The sequence below is a fragment of the Labrus mixtus genome, chromosome 13 (genome assembly GCF_963584025.1).
Source record: "Labrus mixtus chromosome 13, fLabMix1.1, whole genome shotgun sequence".
Taxonomy (NCBI): Eukaryota; Metazoa; Chordata; class Actinopteri; order Labriformes; family Labridae; genus Labrus; species Labrus mixtus.
The window spans coordinates 23,058,453-23,083,333 of NC_083624.1; the positions used below are offsets into that span (position 1 = coordinate 23,058,453).

At 39.6% G+C, this 24,881-nt stretch overlaps 1 protein-coding gene across 4 annotated transcripts; it reads right to left on the reverse strand.

The window, feature by feature from the left end:
• Positions 1-1,333: 1,333 nt before the first annotated feature.
• Positions 1,334-24,881, reverse strand: ikzf2 (IKAROS family zinc finger 2). Of its 4 annotated transcripts, none has more exons than XM_061054221.1 (9): positions 24,448-24,881; positions 23,097-23,180; positions 21,950-21,996; positions 15,969-16,070; positions 11,636-11,827; positions 9,637-9,804; positions 5,055-5,192; positions 4,405-4,536; positions 1,334-3,585 (listed from the first exon to the last, which is right to left on the reverse strand). In XM_061054221.1, exons 3-9 carry the CDS (start codon positions 21,975-21,977, stop codon positions 2,798-2,800), a joined length of 1,548 nt encoding a protein of 515 aa, XP_060910204.1. In that variant the 5' UTR covers positions 21,978-21,996; positions 23,097-23,180; positions 24,448-24,881; the 3' UTR covers positions 1,334-2,797. The 4 variants fall into 4 exon arrangements, with proteins under 4 accessions (XP_060910204.1, XP_060910205.1, XP_060910206.1 ...); XM_061054222.1 differs by lacking the exon at positions 24,448-24,881 and adding an exon at positions 23,365-24,222; XM_061054223.1 differs by lacking the exon at positions 23,097-23,180.

The window sequence follows — 24,881 nt, forward strand, 5'->3', positions numbered from 1 at the left end:
AGGAAATGTGACGGATTAGAGTGTGTGTGCTTGTGTGCGTGATGGTGTTGGTGACAAGCAGACAATAAGTAAACTGGTTCGAACCTACAGTAGGCCATCAAGATGATCTATGCCAATAGGTCACAGTGGATATCAAGAATCCCTGCTGACAACCATTTTTTGCTGCACCATAACTTTTAACAGCTTTGGACAAAGCACCAAAATAAGCACTTTATGTGTAGTTTATAATGTTTCTGTGTATTTGTCAGGGCATACAAATATGATTTAGACGGACCTGATATGTGCATATGTAGGGCCAATGAATTTGCTGAGCATGAAAAAAGTACCAATAATGATGAGCCAACAGGAACTCATTGCCATGCATGGATACAAAAAACACATCTATCTCGCCTCAATCAGAAAGTCAATATGGACACAAATCCTGGAAAATAAAGTAGCTTAAGTTTCATCAAAGAAGAGAAACCCATGCGGTATCTTCAGCTGTCTTTTCTGTTTCCTTTGCCATAGCATGTCATACTCCAGACACATAGTTAATACATTACTGTACTGTAGCCCCTGCCATTTAGTGCTATCACTGTGCATGTCTGCCAGTTTCAGACAAACTCTGATACTCAAAGTTTAGGCCATCTTTGTAGCCAGACTGCAAGCAACACCCCCCATGAATCACTGGGATATTATAAGAACAAAAGAGAAACAAAGAAATGGACCGTTATTTCTGTGGACAATGCATTAGCTTGGCAGGTTATAAAAGAATGAAAAGATGAGAAAAAATGGCCATTTGTTGCCGACCTTTTTTAAAGTTGGCAGGTCTTTCTGAAACCATTAGGCTGGATTTTGTGTACTTCCCTGTTTTCCTTTCATTGTCGTTTTTCTTTATGATCAATAGTTCTACCTTGTAAGTGCAAAGTGAATAGATTCTGATGTGTTTGGAGAAAATACTTTCATTTTGTGCATCAAATGCAGTTTCAATTGACAGAGAAAGAAAGGTTTTACAATCTGAGTGTATAATTAATGATTGTACTTAATTCAATTTGAATAGACAAAACAACATTTGCATTGGATATACTATATTTAGTGTGGACACAATTGTCAGAATATTGTTTTTTTACTTCTCCAAAAACTGAACTAAAATCCAATTTAAATATGATTTGAACTAATTCATCTATTATTCAATAGCAAAAAAGCCTCATTGAATTGTGGGTCATCTTTGTTTCCGGCAAAGTAAACATCAATGAAAATAAAAAATGTTAATTACATTAGCTAGCTAGCACTGAATATTTAGGCTCCTAGCATATTTAGATTATTACCACTGCATATCAAACATATATATATATATATATATATATAAAAACAATTTTGTAAGCTACAATAAAATACCCGTAACGGTTAAATGATGAAGGCTATCACATCAGAAAAATGCCACTAACTAGTCGTAAAGAGGTAGTTGTCTGCCATTAGCTAGCTATGTAGCTTTTCCACCGAGTTAGCATTAGCTTTTCGGCTAACCTCGACTTAAACTCCAGCAACAAACAGAAATTAATATAAATGCAATTTTCATAAGTAATATCGTGATTTTCTGAGAATAGGAAATAACAGTCATTAAAGCCATAATGTTATTGAGCTACAAACAGTAATGTCCAACTGTGATCTAGTTTTTGCTTTTTGTTAATCTCATCATCATTTATTAGCTAATTGCAATTGAACGTCACTGTATTTTTGATCGTGGCATTTAAGTTATCTTTACTTATATTTAAAGACTACAGGAATTTAAGTCTCAGAAATTGTATTTGATGTATCTATTAGTGGGGATACAGAGTCAGTTTTCTTCCCTTTCTATTTTTTATGTTTATTACCACAATCTTTTCATTAATGTTTGTATGCTAAATATTTCAAATTATGCAGTTAGACAAGGTAAAACTAATGCAGAACTAAAGCTCCTATATGATGGTAAGACTGAACATTTTCAATCTGCAGATAGACACAATTTGACAACCCAACAATGCAACAGCAATGCGAAGTCCAAGTCCGAATGGAAACCAAATCACAGTTCAAACACTGTATCAAATGACCATATAATTTCACACCATTGTTCAAACGAAAATTATGAGCCACAGCAATGACACAACCAACACGGATACTAAATCATGTGCCATGGTTGTTGGGCCAGTTTCATATTTTTTTTTTTTTTTTTTTTTTCCATGAAAGATTCCAAAATGGTTCAATTTCAACAAAAAAAAAAAACATTTGTGAATACCTGAAGTCTTCACTACTGGCATCAGTGTTAATCATTGCATTCTGTCTGATTGAATGAAAACATGTCAAACTTCATCTACTGCATTGGGCCCACAAGGCAGAAACATAAACATATTTTCATATCTACGAATTCATTTTAAGTTTAAAAAAAAAAAAAAAAAAAAAACATTGTAGGAAAGAATGATGACAGAACAAGCACAAAAGTAGACATTTGTGAAGAGGACTCAAATGACAACCAGTAAAAGTCGTCTGACAGCTGCTCTGGTGTACATTTCAAGAACATTTTAGAGGAAAACAAAACTTACCTTCCTGCTTCTGCATTATTCTTAATTAAATACGTAAAAAATGCGTCTTTGGCCCGTACCTTCATATGATTCAGATTCACAACAAAGTAGCTTAAAAAGTAGTCTATGCTATGATTGTGCTACACTTTTCAAACAGTGCCATTCAACTGTGCAGTTTTTAGAGGTCTGGGGTACAAGGATGTAGCTCAGGCTATTTCCCCTTCTCTTCTTTGCCCTTCCCTGAAATCCATTCCATCCTCTTAGTGGAAGGTGTGTTCACCTCGGACTATGTGGGAGGAGAACTCATAGCGGTCTTTGCTGCGGTGACCACAGATGTTGCACTCTAAAGGATCTCTGTATCCATGGCAACCCATGTGGATGGTGTACATGACATGATCAAGGAAGAGCACCCGACAGTGCTCGCATTGGAAGGCTCGCAACTCCTGGCCTTCGCGTCCGAACACCCGCACTCCTTCCTGTCCAATAGGCTTCTCTGCAGGCATTCGCATTATCCTAGGCCCAATCCCTGCCCCGCTTCTGGATGATGCTTCCGCCACCCGCTCACCTGGATAAACGACTGCTGGACTGGCTCGAGACCTGACGCCTTGAGGTGCCCCATGATAGCCATGCCTTTCTTGAGGGCTGCTGCGAGCTGAGTCAGCAGAGTCAAGTCCACTGTTGTTAGGAGATTCGTCTTGCCCTGGATGGTTTGGCTTACCCTGTCTCGTTAAAGCAGTTGGGCCATTAGTGGTAGGAAGGCTGGGGAAGTCGTGGGGCTGGGGTGGAAGCGTTTCACAGTTTCCTGGACGCTCTGATCGTTGACCGATGGGAAGGATATGATGGAAGAGAGGGTTGACCATGGGCACCATATCTGCCATAGAAAGAGGATGGTGTAGCATGGGCCGATGGGCATCTGATCCCAGATATGTCATGGCGTTGCTGATGGCTTGGTCCATCATATGGGGCGGCATCAGTTCAGCTTGCTTCTCGTACTTAAGACCCATCTCATAGCCTAGTTCAGGGTAGCTGTAGCGTACCATTTTTTCACCTGCAGAAAAAAAGCACTATAAATTGATGGAATTGATTGATTTAACATGATAAAATGGTTTTCAAAAGACACAGAACAAAAAAGTATCAATCAACAGCTGGGTGGAAGGAAACTGCCGTGCTTTTTTGCTGGAAATGAAAAAAACAAAAGCACAGATGTGAGCTTGGCTTGACTTCACACATTACTCTTTCTAGCCTGTCAAAGGTATTTTGCTAATATTTGGGGCTTGTTTTTCATATTTTGTACATTACGTTCTTCTTGCACGAGTCTAATACAGTGGAAAGCCCCATCCATCTACTACTGCACTGTTTAACCCCTCCAGAACAGGGATGCGGTGAGATGTTTTCTCTCAATAAGAGCAATGGCAGCGTTACAGGTGTACCTAACCACAAAGTCAAAAACATTTCCTTGCTTACAGTCAACCACTCGCTCTAGCTTGTTCAACATCTTTTTTTTTTCTAATAGTGTGGCAAATAAAACCAAATTTAGAGTCAGAAGCAAAAGGTAATGCAATCTTAGCAAGGGTTCTTTCCAAACGTTCCAGTGTCAAGTATTATTATTATTTTTTTAACCTTGATCATGTAAATCAACACCAATACTGAATGAGTTGAACTCAATTTGAGGTTTTACACACAAAACAACGAATGTGACTTGCATGCCATTCCATCATTGCAGAACACTACAAACAGATTAAAATCAACCACGACATCAGCTTCAGAGACATAAAATCCTTGAATACTATAAAGATCAAAAATGCTATACCAAGTGGACACTGATGCAAATAGTGTAAAAAAAAGTTGAAAATATTGAAATACCCACCCACAAATTTCTGAGGTGTGGTGCTCTTTCTTTTGCCCACATTGTTTTGCAGCCTCTCAATAACAGGCGGTCGATCAAAGTTACCAACGCTGTTGGCCTCTGCCATGGGCCTCGGCTCTTTAGGACCCTCACCTGAAAGAAAGAAGAAGGCAATGGGTTTAGAAAGTGCAGGAATGCAGCTACCGACAGATTGTTGAAAAGAGCAACTCCCACACATTGGAAAATAAATGGAGCATACTGTATTGCTTTACTTGGTATATAAAAAAATAACAAGTTGAAAATTAATCCATAACCTCCGTTTCTCCAACCTAAAAAGTAAAAATTCCTGAAATAATATCAAACACTGATCTTTGACTAATTTAAAGGTATAACTTTATTAAACATGAATAAAAAAAAAGAATAGAAGAGAAGGACAAAGATTTTCTACACTGATTGAAAAAGCAAAAACGATAAAAAAATAGAGTAAAAAAAGAATAAATTGACAGAAAAAAATCTGTTTTATGTAAGCATTTTGTCTTAATAACCATCCTCCCCACATTAAAGACTAATGTTCTCCCACCACTCTTATGCAGTGTTTTTCTACCCCAAAAATGTACACCATTAATAATAACACACGTCACAATTTTCCTGGTTTCAGTTGAACTATTCACCTGTGTAAGGGCCAGTGTTGGCCGTCGGATCCAAACTGATGCCCTGTAGGTAACTATGGCAGCGCTCTTTATGTTCCTCCAGAGAAGTGCGTTGTTTGTAGCTCCGGCCACAGTAGTTGCACTTGTGTGGTTTGCCAACTAAAAATTAAAAGACATTACATTAGAGCATATTCATTTCATTCACTGCTGTACAGACAGAAAGAGTGGGTAGTGTCTCATAGGGGTTGCACAGACTTGTCGACTAGTCGACTTGAAAGCTGTGTGATGATGCTTTATGCCAGATGTTAGTTTTCGCAATCGACAATCTAAAAGACTGATTGAGCAGGACTATGACAGTGAGTATGAAAAAGTGCTTTGTTTCCCTGAGTTCTTTTCTTTCCTTTGTGTGACTTTTTTTTCTTTGCATTCACTTACATGGGGGTTGTAGCCCACATGTTTTGTTGCATACGTTATTGCAGCTGTTGCAACCTGCTGTTTCTTTCTATGTTAACTGTCTGCTTTCAGCAGCATAAGCATTACGTTTTGCAAATAAATGTTTTGGCTGGATCCCTTCGGTTTTGGTTTTATTGATAACTTTCATAAGCTACTAGTCGACATCAACTAGACTATCATCACATGACTGTTGACTTGCAAAAAAATTAAAGTTCTGCAGCCTCTAGCCTCAAATGCGATAATGAAACCTGCTACAGTGTGTAGTAGTAGTAAATCCTGTGAAGAGTAAGAAGTAGAAACAAAACCAGCCTCTGATATCATGGCTGTTCCACTACTAGTGTTACATGGAGGTGGTGGTAGGAAACCAACTCCGATGTTTAACTGTTGTGGAGGTGTGGAGGTGTACTGTGATTCATTGTGCCATTTGTTCTCCATTTCATTCCTTCCTACCCCAACAAGTGGAAAAATGAAGACATATCCTTCACATTTATATTTGAAAAGGCCATTAGCGCCTCTATTATTTCCACCCATACAGTATACTGTAGTTTGCAGGAGCAGTTAATCACCAGATGAATGGGTTAAACTAAATAAACAAATGCATTAAATGGTGAACAAGTTTCACATCAAATTTCGCAAAAAAAACTGAGCAAGTTTCATTAACTTGTGACTGTTGTGTCTGATAAAATCTACTATTTGTTAAGCTCTCTTGTGTCATCACTTTTGAACAATGAACCTAAATGAGCTGATTTAAAAAGGGCTTGAAATGTAATTGAAACATACCGCATTATTTAAATTGAAAACACTACTCAGCAAGGCCATGGTGGGGAAATAGGTCTGACAGAGTATTATGAAAAAACGAATGTAATGACTCATAAAGGGACTCGGCGAGTAAACTGGAGGCCGCATAAGCCCACCTATGTGACCCAGACAACAGCATTAGCAGAGTGATGTAGTAAGACATTAATGGCTATAACGGTGACAGCTTTCAGGGGAGGAAGATGTGTGCAGATGATCCTGTGATCAACACTGTGAGATCAGAGAAACCAAACACGTTTCAGTCTGATGCACAGAGGCTGTTACACACATCCATGCACACACACACACACACACACACACATGCACATACGCTCATAGGTTACAGTTCACACTGATCAGAAGTACTTTTTCTCTTATGTGTTCTTCTGAAACACAAGTGAATATTCCCTTTGCTGTAGTGTTACATGGCAGTGACAGTATGTTTTACTTGTTTGCATGGTCACTTTGCATAGATAGGAACTTGTTAACAGTGAATCATGTGCACTGAACAATGGTAATAAGTTTGCTGCTGTATCCATCATTCAGTGTTGCTGTGGTCTCTAAATGACATTCTATCAGCAGAACATAAAACTGAGCTTCATTATCATTTGTTTCCTAGTATACACACCAAAAAGTGGTTTCAGTAAATCAAAGCATGTGTGAGTGTATCTGCAGGGTCATGGCAGTGATATTAATTTGGGTAGAAAGATGACTTAATTCCAGATTTCCAGATACACTGGAAACAGAGCATTTGGCATTAGTCGATCAATAAGCACTCTCTTGTTCTTAATAACTCACATCTACACACTTTCTCACCCACAGTCACTACACAGACTTTATTACTTTTCTCATATTTATACAACCGCCCACACACAGCCTTGTGCAGATGTTGGATAGACCCGATGAATCCACCTTTCAGCTGCTATTCATATACATGCAAATGATCAACACTCGGCGCTAAGATTCACTTGAATGGTCACATTTGGCTAGTAAAAAAAAAGGAACCTGTTCAATTTAACAGTTTTTCATGAAAGAATATGAAATTCTTGGCCTCGCACATGTTGCCTTTACTGCATTATTCTTCCTCTAATCAATCAGATAATGTCATCTTTCAACATTTGACATTTGACATTTACCTCACCTTTCTATTTACCTGGCTTGTTTTATATTTCCCCCTCTCCTGGCCTCTTTCTTTAATGGTTATTAACCACCTTTTGGTTACACCTGTTCTTCGTCGAAGAGCACCACACTAGTTTCAGAGCCCCTGAAAACACAGAGTACTGATTTCCTGCATATAAAATAATTTCACGACAAAGTAGAGTGAAAAAAAATACAATAAAGAAATAACAGCGTAAAAAAGTGAAACCGAGATTACAGACAGGCAGGCGGATTCCAAAAAGCACACTTTACCTCTATCTAAAAAAGAGAATAGTGTATGAGTAACCCTTGTGGGGGTATTTAAGGCAGAAATGACAGTATTGTCTGACCTTGATTCAAAGCGCACACGAGAGGAGAGCACTCTGATAGGAAAGTGGGTTACAGTTGAGAGAGACAGCCAGCTCTCCCCATGTGTCTCTCAACAGACAGATAGTTTCCTCCTTAGCGACAGTAGCAACTATGGAACAGCTTGTCCTTGGTACTAAACCACAAAGCACTCGCAGTGCTGTTTTTATCAGTGTTTCTATCAAGAAAGAATATGAGACAGAGGCTGTTTTTGAAACTGCCTACTATACTAGTGGTATGTACTCATTTGGACATGCAGTATGCAGTATGCGAACAAATGCAAGAGCCGCAGTATGCCAAAAATACCCAGACGTCGTGCTAATTCGGACAAAATTCACAGTTTGCATCAGACCAGTCATCACTGCGTACTGTTTCCCACAATGCAAAGCACAGGTCAGAGTCTGAACTGACCGACAGCAACGGTTATCATAACCGGGGAGCTAATCCCAATCCGACCAAACCACACAAAGATACCACTAATTCTCGTTTTCATTCTCAAAAACATGCAAATCAAAATAAATCACTTTTCACCGATTTCAGACCGTAAGTGGATGTGTCACTGTCGTGGTGTTTGCCGTCAGCTAGGGGTGTTGTTTACTTCTGCATTCCAAAGGCCAGAAACCAGCTTAGCCGGGCCTGGTTTACTGCAAAAAAACCACCAACTGACAGTCATACTTCATACTACTGTCCAACGTAGTACGCAGTGCATACAGCAGTGACCAAAAAACTGGTGGCCAAATCTGCCCCTCCGAAGTTTTCCGCCTGACCCCCAGAATATAATTATATTCAGAAAAATGTAAGGAGGAAAAAACAAGTTATTGTGTATAGGGCATCTTTTTACTCCTATCTATTGAAGCAACCCCAACACAATTGAGAATGTAATATGTTTTAGTCATTTAGACAGTGCCTGTCAAGAAAAAAGCTGGCCCTTGTTCAAATGTATTTGATGACGCCTGACATACAGCACACTCCGTTCAATAGGAGTATGTAGGATGTGGTTTCAACAGCCAGAGGAGTGGGCATACAGGTCACATGGCTACTGTGGCTGCTGTAGTTAACTAGTTCCCAAAAACTGTGCTCAGCTCAAATATTAAAGATACCTAAAAAAACCCTGTAGATTGTCGTTTTGAATTTTTTTCATAAACTTATTTTAAACATGGCTCAAGCTTTTCATAAAATGGTGATATGTGTGAGTTTGTCTTTCTGAGGGTACATTTTTGTCTTAAGATCACATCTTATTTTGGAAAGAAAACGTAATTCAAGGCTCCTTCTTTGTGTCAGAGGCCAACAAGCATGATCGAGTACTGACATGGAGTGAAGTGGAAGGGGTTTGACCATGTAAGACAAACACACAAGCAGGAAGAAAAAATGAAACAGGGATATTTCTTAAAGCTCCAGAGTTGATTTTGGACCCCCCTTAGGATAAAGCAGTACATCTTATATATGTTAAGTAGTGTTTGCCGACAATAAATACCATCCTGCTTTCTAGTAACAGTGAAATGTATCACTCATTGAGATCTTTGCCATAGAAAAGTAAAAAGTTCTGTGTGTTGCTAATCACTTGATCTGAAACCTACCCCCTGGCAGTGGCTTTAGGCATTAAAATAACAATATAGAAATCATGGAACTTCTTCCTGAAGTTCTTGTTTGCTTTTGTAGGTCATATAGAGGCATCAGTATCCATTTCAGTTTGTTTCACAACCAGCTAAAAACTCTGAACAGGAGCTTTAAATTTAAAACTCTATTTAATTCTGGGGTTGACTATGAGCATAACCTAATCAGGCGTTTAAAAAAATGATGCATGAGTGCATGTGTAAAAAAAGGAAGTAAGAAGGTTGATGTGGAGTCTTACCAGCATGAGTGCGCAGATGACCAGTTAGAGCATCACGCCGCCGGCAGGCATAGCTGCAAAAAGGGCATTTGAAGGGTTTTTCGCCTGTGTGCAGCTTGATATGTCGCAGCAGGTTTCCCTTTTGGGTGAACGAGACACCACACTGGTTGCACTGGAACGGCCTGTCACCTGATAGAGGCAGACACAGGAAGTCAATACCACACTCATGGTGGAAGATGTTTTTAGAAAGCATCAACAACCCTCAAGACCATTTTTACGTTTCTGTCACTGACAACACAGTTTGTCTCCCCGTGTGCAAGAAGCACTAAGAACAGATACCTTCATATACCTTTATATCATAGAAATAAAACTGTATATAGTCCTAACATGACTTATGACTACATCAACTTTTTCTTTAAATAGTTAACTAAAATCAATGGCTTTGTGTCAAACTTAATTGAAATCTAGTGTAACTTTGAATAGACTGTTTTAAATTCAACTGAGTAAATATACTCCAAAATACTCTGAAAATAAATAAATATGGGCCGATTGACTGTAAATTTACGTGGTTGTGACACCCAGGTAAAACTCATCTTTGGGCTGGATGATAATTACCTCAGTAATATTTTTCGTATTTTAGACAGCATCCCCATTTGTAGTAAAAGCACATACATGTTGATCCCCCCCTTGGCACAGTGTGTATTGAGATGCTGGCCTGACTCAAGCTATTACTCTCCAAATTGAACTCGAAAGATTTCCCCATGTTTGCGTAATTTCAAAGACATAGTTTGTAAAGATGTTCCTTTAGAAAATACCAAGAAATCAGCCAAATTATAACCCAGTTAAACATGGCTAAACACTGCCCAAACCACATTGCATGTAGCCTATTTAATTGCCATTTGAAACAGTTCATTACAATCTTAAAATGTGTGGCACTTTGCAACTTGCATTGCTCTGCCAAATAATGTCAAATTGTTTTTCTCACATAGGCTATACGCCATCACCACCAGCCGTCCATCCTCCTTGGAGGTTGACGTCCACATGCCTGTTTTGAATGTGGTTATTCATTGCTAGTTCAGTGGTTCTATGACAGTTTACCTGAGCTGCTGCAACAAGATGCCAATTGTCCACAGTGCTAGTTTACAGACAGGTTGTAAAGTGGACAGAGCTGCAGGCACATTAACCTGAGCTGCAGCCATGTTATGTCACTATGTTACCATGTGGCTATGTTACAGCTTAGACACATTCAACCAGCATTGTGGGCCTACATTAACAAAAATATGAATAAATAGTTTCAGTGGCTATTAATCCTGCTGCAAATTGGCTAGGGTTTAAACGTTTAGTCAAGTAATGGTGCACATCCCTAGTTTGTATACTGCTGAGTTATTTTATAACACATAGAGAACTAAGGATCTACACTGTCCAATAAAGTAGTTCCTAAACTGTATCTTACATATGTTCCCATAATTAAGCACCGGTACGTGTGTCCATCTTCTTGCACAAAGTAACTGATGGATTTTACATTATCTAAACCCAGACAGTTCAGAACACACACCTGATTGTAAAGGCTTTAATAACTGCTGTCTTCTCTTCTAAAGGTAAATCTTTTGATCTTAAGCCAGTTGGAAAAGAGAAATATGATCCTAACGCTGTGACAGCCAGCGCACTCATGGCGTCAGTTGGAACAGGTTGCGGGGGATTCCAAAGATATTTTTTCCCTGATAATAATTCCAGGTCTGAGCTATTGTCTTGGACAAAAAAAAAAAACAAGAATAAACCCTGAAAGAACTCCACACCCACTCTCGAGGAAAACAAATGATCTCTGAGTCACTCTTAAGATGGGAAAAAACAACAAACATAACATACCTCCCTGATTAAATACAAAATAAAAACAAAATATCCTGTGTGGATTATGAAAGCCCAAAGGGTGTCCGTGAAAAAGAAATGAAGTAGTTATAGCCGATCGTTTCTTAAAGCTTAACATGCTTTTAATGGCATCTGGAATAATACCCATCAGTACCGTTTGGTTGTCGACTTCCTGAATCCGCTGACACATTTGATTCAGATAATCCATCCTGTAGATTGTTCGGGCTGTCAGTCATGGACTCCTCCAATGTGTCTCCTTCCTCCCCTGTTTGGCCTATTTCTTCAAGTGCTGGGCTTCTGTTGTCAGCCTCCTCCGCTGTGTCTTCCTCTTGCTTAATTGTCACTTCTGTAAAACACAAACAACAGCAACCATTAGATGCACAGTTTAGAATGTCAAATTCTAAGTACGGTGGTTTTCAAGGGAAACTTATGTTAAAGAAACATTACAGCAACTATAAGTGGATTATATTTAAATAGCCTGGGACTACCAGTGATTCAGGTTTTGATAAGATGGATGAAAGGTTAGGGTTGGAGGCCTGAAAGCCTCAGTAGTAGAAATGAGTTGTAAAGACCTGAGATCAACTTTGTTAGAAGACGATAAACTGGGTTGGCAGGAGGTCAAATGAGTTGATATGCAATGCTTATAGGTTAGGGTTAAGGTTAGGGGAAAGCTGTGCAAAATTATGTTTCATTAAGGGGCATGTGAGGGTAGAGTTCCCATACCATTTTTTTTTTCTGATACCTTTAAACATTGTGGTGATACTGAGTCCTGGATCAATTCCACTATATTCAAATTATTAAAAATACTACTGTTTAAAAAATTGAGGGACTATAATGCTTTCTATTTTGGCAATATTAGTTCAACCCATTAAACTGTCATTGTTTGCTAATTTTCAAGTGATAAATTCACTGGCATAAACTCTTCCCTCTTCTAAATCTGTAGTGTCAAGTGGCAGCCATCAAACATCCATGGTAGCAAACAATGCAACTTGTTGTGTAGGTAACTATTTGCAGCGATAGAGATAATTGGTTTTCCGGTGTAACAACTTAATTTTTTGCAAGGCTAATATATTACAGTATTGTATTGGTGCATATGTTATCATATTAGCTGATAGTCCTAAATGATTTCAGGCTGTGTCAGAGGCAAACTTAATAATAGTATTGATATCAGAACAACTCCAGTAGAGGGGGGCATGCTATTAACTCCCAGTAACTCAGAGACAGCATTGGGATGGACTGACGCATGAGAGAGAGAGGGAGAGAAAGAGAAACAGGCTGGTCTGGTTCCTGGCTGTCCCTGGGGAGAAAGGGAGTGTCAGAGGCCCTGTAGCTTAGAACACATGACAGGCAATGGGAGACCGGCTGGATGACAAGGGTGAGGGATTGTATAATTGTTTGTGAGCGTGGGCGTTTGTGTGTGTGTGTGTGTGTGTGTGTGTGTGTGTGTGTGTGTGTGGTAGTGGCAGGAAAGTATTCCCCACCTGCAGTCTCTAGCTGACAGTCAGCAGCAATTAGACACTCTAATTATCATCTAGTATCACACAACTAGCATACACATATAAATCAAGAGGATAGAAATACATATGCAACAGACCAACAGTCAGCTGGAGTCATTTGTTCCACAATAGTCAACATAATTCTCAAATGTTCAACTGTGTTTCAGACAATTCAGCCAAACAGTTTAGGTAGTTGTACCATTTTCCGCCATTTTTACACAAATACTACAACTTGATTTAACCATTAACACAATGCAGGTTGTGATTTAGCAGAAAACATTATGACAAACTGGTGTTTCCATTGTATTCACCATTATTAACTGCATTAGCAGGCTTTCATGGGGATACACTGCCTATGTTGCTTGAATTTAATTTTTTTTTTTTTATTATACAACCCTTGAAGACCAACCTGTGATTCTTCACCTTGGAGTAACTTCCTCCACTTGAGCAGAACCGGATTTTGCAAGAATCACTCAGGGTTATAATCCTGCATGTGGGACTGCTTACACTTACAACTCTTGGGCTTGTTAATGGGTTAAAATTGATGTAAAAGGGGATTTAGATATCTTGGGGAAAAAAGTCTGGACACCTTCCAGGCTACCCTTACTGACGATCCAGTTTAGGGAATTAAGTGGTAATAATCACAGAGTGAGCATATGAGAATTGTTTGACCAAAGCCTCCCATGTGAATGCATCCATCAAGCGTCCCCTCAGGCCTTTGGAACTGCTTGCACTTAACACTCACAGGCTTGTAAAATAAATTTAGAAATTCAGGTATCATTTCCAACCAACCAGATTCTTTAGACAGATGCTGTACAGTATGTTTCCCATGCCACAATTTGTAGAGAAGAAGCACTTATCCCAATACCCACAATGCAGTTGAGCCTTGTCTTCGTCAGCTGTATCCTGGCAACACAGAGCAGACCTGAACGTCCTTGCTATTCAGCTCCAGCATCTTTACATCTGTCTCTCAAGATACAGTTTTGTTATATTCACCTCCTCTGGATTCACCGCAGTTTAGTCTGCAATCTGTTTTTATAACCAATTTAACATCAGGGTGAAAGATCCCTTTTGATGAAGAGGTTGACCAACAGCACCACTCCATTATAAAGAAAATATTCTGTCACAATCGCTACCAAGACTGTCACTTTATGCCCGAAGGATGTAATTCTACTCCTCTACCTTTTATCACAAGACACAGTGCACATTACCAAGACAACTGCTGTACAGTTTGTGTTTAGGCCTGGGAGTTTCATTCAGATGGTGTGGTGCAGCCGTTCTTTTGTAACCAACACTCAAATAGCAAACCCATGTTGGGTAACTTCCAGAATGACAACAGCTCTTATCGGTGAAGAGTATCTCCCTGTGAACACCCTCACCCCGCCTGCCTACCTGTCTCTCAAAACCTGTGGGAGACGGGCTTCTCTTTTTCTCCCTCGTCTCTCTTAGTTCCCCCTTCTCTCACTTTGCCACTTCACAGTGACATTGCTTAAGATAATCTGAGGCATCAGGTTAAAAGGGCTGAGAGGAGGAACCACGCAACACTTCTGAGAAAGAGTTGCAATATGGCCTTTATGTACAAAATCCTTTCCAAAGGGCAACTCATGGCGGCACATTTAATGGCATTTTCACCACGGTCGCGATATGAGTATTCAAAGTAAAAGTCAAAATTCATAAAACCAATAAATATGTTTTTTTAATGTGAACAATCAATACTTTCTCACTCAGCATTCACACATTTAAGGAGCCCTGGTTGAAATTACATTTTGATTCAGTCAAATGAACGTTAAAGCTCCAGTAAGGAGCTTTCTTTCTGTGACGATCTTGGCGCCCCCTGTGGACAAAGCGGTCCACAGTTAAAAGTAAGGATGCCAGTGGCCAGGTGGTTGGTGTGCTCCTTTAATGCATGTGTGGAGGCTATAGTCCTTGAGGAGGATGGCCCAGGTTTTAATCTGACCAGTGGCTCCTTTCCAGCATGTATTTTCCCTGCTCTATCTCTCCTCAGTTTCTGACTCTATCCACTGTCCTGTCTCTAAAATAAAGGCATACAAAAGCCTGAAAATAAATGTTAAATAAACAGTTCAATGTTTCTCTGCTCAAGATCTTATTTCTAATATTTATTTTTAGGCTATTTGGGACAGGACAGTGGATAAAGTCGAAAATCGGGGAGAGAGAGTGGGGAATGACATGCCACAAAGTAGCCACAAGTTGGATCTGAATCCACTGACTGCTTTGTGGACTGTAGCCTCAGTACATGAAGCGTACAAACTAACCACTGCGAGTGACCTTGATCAAGATCTTTGCTGTGTGAAATGTCTTCTGATTGTCTTGGTAGGTCATAAATTGCCATCAGTGTAAATGTCTTTTCCATATTCCTGACATGACATCCTCACAGGAGATTTTAGAAATTAGCCTATTATTATTAGACTATTAGCTACCCTCAGAATATTTAGCGGTGAAATTATTTGTGAATGACTTTGGGTACTGGATTTTTTATGTATTTATCAAACTTCATATGGTGATTGAAATATCAAACGTTATCAAACATCAGATATTTTTCTCATATTTTGCATGCATAATGGAACCTTCTGTTACTCACATCATCCTCCATTACCTTTTCGTGAAATCAATTCTTTGTAAACTCATTGCTTGTTTGATATTTGGACTGCATTTGAAAGTGCTTTCATGTAATGTGCTTAGCCCCTTGCCCCTCAGTCTCACAAAGCATTTCTCATAGATGGCAGGAAGCTGGTTTAGCAACTAACCCAATCTTTACATAAAATATATCTAACAATAAAAGCCCTTCAGCTTTTTTGGGGGGAGGAAAAGTCACCATTATTTCCTCGGAGGTCAGTTATTATGAAAGTGTTGCATTTTAGGTCAATTTAAAACGGATCTAGTGAGATAAATTTTGTTTAAAGGAGAAACCGTGGGTGGTAATACAGTAGCTATCAGTCTGAGGATATCTGTATGTATTGATTGAGCACTCACCACTTGGGGAGTTAGGACCCTGAGGAAGTGTCTGTCCATTAGGTGTTGACATTTCTCCCGACATTCTTGAGTTCTCCTTACCAGGAGAGCATTGGCCGTTACCTGGGAGACAAACAGAAACAGAACAGTCGGCATTGTGCTGAACAAGATATTATGGTGTGACATTGAATTCAATGCAATGCTGAAGTCCTTCTATGTGTACCAGCACAGAAACACAATTAAAAAGTAAATATATAACACACTCCATATCTGACCGCAGAAATATTGATCTATTTTCTTTTATTCTACTTGAATAGTGGTGAATACAATGCTCTTTGCAGCAAAACAAATCACAAGTCAAACAGTAGCCTTGTGTTTCCTTCTCAATAATGATACATTCAAATGTCCCCTTATGTGTGACATGAATGGTCACACTGAATCCAGTCAGCAACTAACTAAACAGCCTCCATTCACCCACTGTATATGGGATCCTTATGTCCAGCAAATGTGGATCCGATTGCATCCTCTCAGCATTCTGTACAGAAACATTGCTATGGATAGCCCTGTGTCCACTCAGAGGGAGAGTAAACCAATCCCTTATCCCCTTACACCCTAGCCCTGTCAGGGTCACTGGAACAATACAGTGGCAACAGGCAAACACCCCTGCTGACCCAGGTGTCAGATCCCTCAGGAACCACAGAGAGCCATCATTCAACAGCAGCACAATTAAAGGTTAGCCTTTAGCTCATGGCAATGGAAAGAATTAGCTATTATTTGATTGGACAGCCCCATGCTTTTGAATCGGATGAAGCGATAGTTGTAGCCAAGGAAGTTTCTGTTAATATCAAAAGGGATGGACAACATGCAACACCTGAAACAGCTACAAGGCAGGCCATGTAATAATTTGTTTGAGCTGAATATGTCTGTAATGACCCCTCATACATGAAAGAGAAATCTGTGTCAGATCTCCTTATGCTGTGACAGCTCCTCTTAGTTTGACAACCTCTTCAGTGGTATTGTTCCATTGTAGTGGCGGCCCCACTGAGTGAAGCATACTGGGAGACGCTGTCCATGACACAATCCCTGGGCCTGGGCTCGGGTTGCAGCGGCTGGGGTTGGAGGAAATCTCAGGTAACCAACGCTGGCTATCCCTTGGCATTGCTGTCCTGGAGACAGGAGTGGCCCAGATTTGTCATGAAGGATTTTCCATTACTGTAGCAGACGCTGACAGCTGCCTAGCAGCACCAAGGCTAAGCTGTATGAATCACAAACTGATCGTTTTGGGCTGTCTGGGATTAAATACTAAAAGAAGAAGGTTAAAAAAAGTAATAAATGTGTGCTGATTCAGGATCACATCATATAAAAAAGTCAGCTATCATACTGCCCTGGTCATTAGATAATTCCTGGCCATCAAAGAAAGAACATACATTTCTGTTATGCATCTCTGTTGCTGATGATCGTCAAATAAATCTGCACAGCTAATGAAGAGGCTGCTTTTACACACTCAAACGGGGACCTGAGATACTCAGTATTAAACCCAACATGCTAGCTTTGCCCAGACTACTTTGCGTTGGTGCATTTGCTGAGTCAGTCTTGTATGAACAGTAATATCCGAACATTGAACAGTCAAGGCTCATGAGGGGGAAAGGTATTTTGAGTTATACCTCAAAATTGGATCATTTTTATGTGCTGGCAAATGGAAAGGAACAAATGTCAGCGCATGAAACTTTGTAGGTGTAGTAAATGCTGACTTCATCAGTGACGCCACATAATCACACAGTTTCGAAAGTACAGTCATCCTCTCAGGAATGTAATAAGGGTCATTGCAATTTCTTGTCTTACAAGTTGTTCAAAAGATAGCTCAAGTAATTATAAATGGTATTCAGGTCCTGGAACAGTGTTTAATGATAATAGATCTAAATTAAACCAGGGTCGAGCTCCAACTACCTCCTTGTGATGGATGAAATACACAGAAGAAACACAGAAAATGTCTCAGCAGCACCTTGTGGTGTGGAAGGAACTGAATGAGGTTCTTTTCCTGAGTGACGAACCTCCTTTCTGGCTTGCTGGATACACTCTGTATGGAAGCTGGTTTTTCCTGTCAAACCGTGAACCTTCCAGAGAGAGAGATTCATATCACTCAGACATGCGCATGCAAAGGCACACACCACTGACCAAGCAAACACAATCCTACACTGAAAGTGCCAAAAAATCCATTCACAACAAGTGTTTGTATTGGAAGCACTAGTGATGCATTTTAATGCAAATCACCGAATCTTTATGATGCGTAACAATCATGGATGTTGTCTTTTTTTAACGTTTGGTCTCAGATGAAAGAAACAGCCCTCTTCACCACTAAACCCCATGTGATGAAAGAATTTGGATAAATAAGCAAATGGAGAAATTGTTAGGTGATGCAATTTGAAGGAATGAGACATGTCTTTTTTTATGTTGAAAGATCAGTGGTTCTGAAACTGGCTACAATAGCAGTATTTTGTCTGGTACAAGAATAACTCAAGCAGCCAATTCATTTTAATTTGTCTAACCTTTTCAGTCAGATAACACAGACTCTGTGTTCGCCATTTTTTAAGTCACTTGACTAGAACAACTAGACATCGATCTAGAGGGGGCTGTGTCCTATACTCTGTTTTAAAATACCAACATAGCATTTATTTTTAGAAAAACAGTCCGACCACATCATGCCATAATAAGCTTCCAGTAAAGTTATAATGGCGCATGTACAACCAACAACCAGTTTATGTAGTCCTTTATCTGAAAGCATAATAAGAAAACTTTTTTGTGATTTGGTGTTATGTAAAACAAAAAATTATCAATTTATTGATTGACCAGGTAGATGACAATGTATATCACCTCTACATTTTGGAAAGTGGGATTGATTTAATGATGGGAACTTTGTAGACTAATAGTTGTTTAGTGAAGTAGAGTGTTTGAAGTGTCATCACTTTTTGTAAACCAGTTGCCGTCTTTTTTAACATGCCGAAACGTTATTCTTACGTGCTAAAATTGTGAACCTGCTCCTGGAAAACCATGTGTATTTACAGTCTTTCCTATAGGGAAATTGTATTTGAAAATGTCAGAACCCTGAGACAGCCAAGCTCATGAGGTCCATGAGGTAAAAACCTGTGCAAAATACCACTGGAACTCCAATTAGCCCCATTAAAAAGTTTGTTCAAAAGCCGGACATTTGCACACCATTATGGTATAGAAAGGAGAGGAGAGATTATTTTAAATGTTTGGTAGATTTTGATACTTGCCACCAATACAAAGGAAGGAATAATAAAACAACAATTGCGTTTAGAACAGAGATTGAAAATGTCAAATGTCTCCCAAGTTAGAACGTGCACGACGAGAAAGCACAGTCAAAGATTTGTGTGTATCTATGAGACCATGAGCATATGAGAAGGCATGACTGTGTATGTAAAAGAGAAAATATTATAGAGTGGAATGAAATACGTGAGAAAAAGATAGCATATGTGATAAAATATAATGACGTCTTTTTTTTTTAAAAGTGATGTGTTTCACGAGTGTTACATCCTGTGCAATGACAATGAGAGCCCCTGTGGGAACAGTAATACTATGATGTGTGATGCGTGTTGATATCAAAAGGACAGTAAGTCAATTCAAGAGGATTTTTTCAAATCCTGATACAGATCTTTTACGCACACTGCATTTTGTCGGATCAATAACAAAAGTCGCTCTGGGCTTTCAAAAACGTTACATGACTTTTTCTTCATGTGTAAGTTATAAACAAAGATAAAAGACAATCAGGAATCGAAACCAGGAATATCATCAATCATATACAATGATATACCCGTCAGTCTTTATGTCTCATACTACTACTGTGAGTCACACACAACTTCTCCGTGAATGAGAATCATCATTATTCTCCCACACAACTGTTGGAATTCATTTATTTTCCGCTGTGCGTGGAACATACACACACATGCATACATTTACACCCTGCCGTGCACAACTGTGGCCACTATCAAACTGTATGTTTATGTGACCCAAACAGCCAGTGTAAGGACAGTACAGCTAGCAAAAAGACGTGTGTGTGTGTGTGTGTGTGTGTGTGTGTGTGTGTGTGTGTGTGTGTGTGTGTGTGTGTGTACTTGTGATTTGCTCAAGCCTTTGAGTCCCCTCTTGCTAATTACAATTAAAATCCATATTTTAGGTTATATTTTGGCTAAAAATCTTAAAGTTACATTTTCTATTTAATTTTTTTTATTTTAATGTCAAGAAAATAAGTTTTGCTCATGGCATGTTCAGGTCCACAGTTGGTCGTATGTGTGTGTAAGCTAAACCTTTAACATCAGTTCATTCGTTTAACATCCTCTGGACCCATCAACTATTTTTTCTGCTCATGAACTGGACTTAACAACAGTGTTACCATATTTGACTCAAACCAAGAGGTCAAGTTTAAACAAAGAAACCCCATATCATCCATGCACATTAACTTCACATTAAGACACACACCAGCAAAATTGCCAAAATCAGTCGCCTCGAGCAGGACCACTTCAAACATTTTTCATCAAAAAACTTACAGGAAACGTACAAGATGTGCTTGTTTGTGTTAGACCCTGCAAAAATGCAACTACAGAATCATCCACCTGTAGCAAGACAACTTTTCACATTTAACAAAAACATAAAGGAATAACATGAATGTGGTTCCCTTACCGTGCTCGTCAGAAACTTTGCATTCATGTCTTAATATGTTTTATAACTAATTTTGGATAATGTTACATTAAAGTGCAAAATGTACCTCTATGTTTGACGTTATTGACAGAGAACTTTGACTTTGAGCTGCATGATAATAGGAAAGATGTTTCAATCTAGCTGTAAGAAGCTAAAATAACATTTGGTTTGGTTTCCTTTCAGTTTTGCCTGCCTGCATGTTACATCTACAGAACTCAGTGAAATTAATAAAAATATCACTGGCTACCCATTGCAAATTGAATTCCATCCAATGATACAAAAAATAGCACAATTGATAGAAGACAAGACAAACTAGCAACCACTGGAATACGTTTTCATTGTATAAGCTTGAACTTTTCTCTCTATTTCAAATTGGCTAGAGGGGCTTCTAGGAAATAAGGATTGTGCGCATAAGGGTGTGTAAAGTGTGCATGTTAGTGAAGACGCTAGGATTTAGTAGCGTTGGAGAGTATAGTTGTGGGTTTACGTCTGTTCTAAAGTTTGGCTGTCGGTTACAACAGTTACGATGTTTGTTTACTTCTCTCTCATAGTAAGCAAAGCCTTGTCAGTATATGATGAACATGATGACATATATTAGAGCAGTGACGATTCGACCTGCTGTATTCAGGAAAGATGATTGTTTCTGCAATCATTTTCCGATGTTTAATACTAACGGAAGCAAGTATCACCTCAGATTGCGACCCACAGATGGACCGACACATGAAGAGCCTCCATTGCTTCTTCCACCACCGCCCTTACCCCGCCTCCCAAGTGTTCCTTTTAGGCAAGAACCCCCAATGGAGACCTGAAATCTCCAATGATGTCACCAATCAACATGCTACCTGTTTTCAGATCTTCAAAACAAAGCAAGAGACAACGGGGTGGGGGGGGGGGGGGGGGGGGAATCCTGCCCAGAGGAAACAAGCAAAGAGCAATGGAGGACCACAAAATGTATCTCCTGCGTCTGCTGCGTTCAACAGGATGTGAAGAGAAAGAAAAGCTGCACTTGGGGAAAATCCCTTTAAATGATAATTGTGTTGTGTTTGCAAAACTAAAGTTTATCTTTTTTTTGAACGGCATTGCATCAAAAAGTTGAAAGACGTAAAAATCAAAATAAGGTAACAGCATCCAAGACACAATCACTTCATAACACTTCCCTGCAACCATCAACCATTGCTATCACCATCATCAGTACGACCAAGCACAGACAAATGTTACGATGCAGATTAAATCCTCTTAAAAAGCAGGGCTTAGTGTGCACTGTATGCCGTGTGTAAGTCACTTACTAGCTCGGTGGCCATCAGGAGCCTCCATTTCAAATGCTTTGGGAGAACTGTAGGGAACAAAAACAGATATGTCAGTGACTTTTACATTTCTGTTTTGTAGCATTTTCTTCTACGTTCACCTCCGGTCTGTTTCTCACTTTTTTTGTTGCTAATTCCGAAAGACTGAGACCTTACCTCTGTCATAATAATTAAAAAGTACAAATATACGGTCACAATTCAAAACTAACCTTGAATAGAGTTTTTACAAACAGCATGGCCCTGCACACAAATAGTTGGTTTGAACAATAATAATAATAGAGGCAGCTAAATGTGCTCTGCTCTGTGCTGATTACATATTAGAGAAGTAGTCAGATATATTTAGCAAACAACCCCATGAACTATTTTAAAAGGCTGAACGCTCGACTTTTAGTTTCATGTTCTCTCTACATCTCCTAACTTAAACAGACTAATGTTATAATATGCACAGTCTCTACATGTAGTGCGTTTGACTTTCATCACACTGCTGGTTGTTCAGGCTAAACTATTCCTGTTGCAAAACATGCAGGAAAATGAATAAAAAATATATACGTGTATTCACTGCAGAGACAAAAAGCTATATGACTTTAAAATGAATTTAAAAAAAAATGTGGTATATACAAATCTGAAAATTCAGCATATAACTTCTACTCATGTCTCTTTTTTAAACACTGTGCGTTCCTTAACACTTGAGCACATTGAAATTAATTCTTTTTTTATCCCTTCCCCCATTAATGATGAAATCAATGCATATTCATTATGATTACTGTAATTAAGAGGTAATTTCAATAAGAAATATTCATTTAAATACTGAGTCAGATCACAGAAGACAACTGTCATACCAAATCAAAACTACAACTCAAAAGTGTCAGTGTGGAAATGTGAATTTGAATTGAATCATACAGCCAATTGGAATCATTTATTCAGTTTTCTCGTCCTGTATGTCAAAAAGATTTTGTGAAGACAGTGACTTCTTGATTTTAACTCCCTCTGAAGCGTCTGCCACTTCACAGTTTACTATTTCTGTTTGATACTGGTAGCTATACTTTATTAACTAAAATTAAAGTGAAACATGAGAGGAAAACGAGATGTAATGTGAAAAAATAATAGAAAAAAAGACTCATATTATTACCTTAAAGCGTCTCCCCTGTGCAAAATTGGGTCGGTGATTTCAGTCAAGGACTGAGGTAGGGGGTGCTAAGTTGTCTCCACCTCCCTTTAAGGAAACGAAAAAGTCAAAATTAACTGGACTAGTTTGTCCAGTTGTATCCCACAGAAATAAAACACAACTTTTTACAGTATTTTTTCAATTTTAGTCCTAAATAGAAACTTGCAATTTCTTTGAGCAAGCTCTGAAAAGCAGAGGGAAGTTATGTAGGAGCGCATCTACAGTGTCCTACAGGTGACTGCTGGTTTGCGTCAAAACCTCTTCTGCGCGCGTCCCATCGAGTTTTCCTCCCTCTCAAAAAACGACGCCGATACCGTCGGAACCGTCCCGAGCAGCTGCACTTGCTTCAAACTTGAGACATTTCTTCAAAAGTCCCACAAGGTTTTAGCTGAAAGCGAACACGACGCACCTTTACAGTAGGAACACCGAGGGGGGGGGGGGGGGGGGGAAGAGAAGACTCAACAAGTTGGTAATGGAAAGAAAGAGAGAGGGATGGATCAAACTGGATCCACCGGTTCCTAAGGAATTAGCCATAGCGACTGGGAGCAGCCAAGCTATTTTCAACAAGCAAGTGACTGGAAATCCGTGGGCAGGAAATGTTGACACGCTGCTTGTGGAGATGAGACTCGGGGTTTGGTGGGCAAGAGCCTCGCGCGTTTTTATTCACGACAGCTGGGAATAATACCGAGTACCATTCAACTGCTGCTGCATGGGACCACCCTACTCCCAAGACAACATGAGAACAATGAATTATTCCAACATTGAAATAATGTGACCCCTTCCTGAATTTACTTTTGATACTACTTCCTTGTACGTGTGCAAAATGACTTTAGGTGACCGAATTTAAAAATAATGTCACAAGCATAACAGATGCGAGAACTCGACTTGGATGACAACAGTGAACCCAGAATAAAATTGACCTGTCAGACAACAAAACATCACAGGTATTAGGCTTATCATCACCTAAACACGCTTGTTCTATTGTTACTGTGACAATGCGCTGCGTTTCTCGTGTTAAGTGATTTTTTTTTTTGCCGGCTGTGTGTTGGCATTGAGCTGACTGACAGCTTCGATTCAACAGGTTACCCGATCACCGCAGTCTATACAGCAGAGCCCGTCTGGCTCTCCATTCATCAGACAGACGCTCCTTGTCTGCCTTTGCCGCAGACATGCGCCTCCAGCCGCTCTGAAGCGTCTCAATTCTATAAATGTCGAATAATATTGAATGGTTGCGCTGAAGCAGCGACAGAATGGTTAGTTGATCCAGGAAACCGATTCATGCACATGTGTTTCTCTCGCTCTCTTTTTTAATTACCTTAAACACGTAGGAGTTTATGTAATCCCATGAACTTGCACATTGATCCAGACTGAATGTCTCGGCATGGAATAGACTTCATTCTAGCCCGACATGCGCCATGCAGCGCCGACAGAGAGCTAGTTTTGTTCCGCAGCAGCAGCAGCAGCAACAGCAGGAAAAGCAACAGTTGTTAAATCCACCACTGTACTGACTTCCTCCTCCATCTCCTCCACAGTCCACAGCAGAGCAGCAGAAAAAAAAAACGGCCGAGTTGCTATTCTGGGAAGTCTGACACAGAGAAACCGATCACATAGTGTGGACCCAGTCTGCCTCTCTGCTCGGCGATCGATTAGGTTACAAGGGGCCTCTCCATTCCCCAAGCTGCAGCCAGGTTGAATCCCCGAGGAGACAAAAGCATGACCGTCACAAAGTGTTAACAGTGGAGGCTGTAA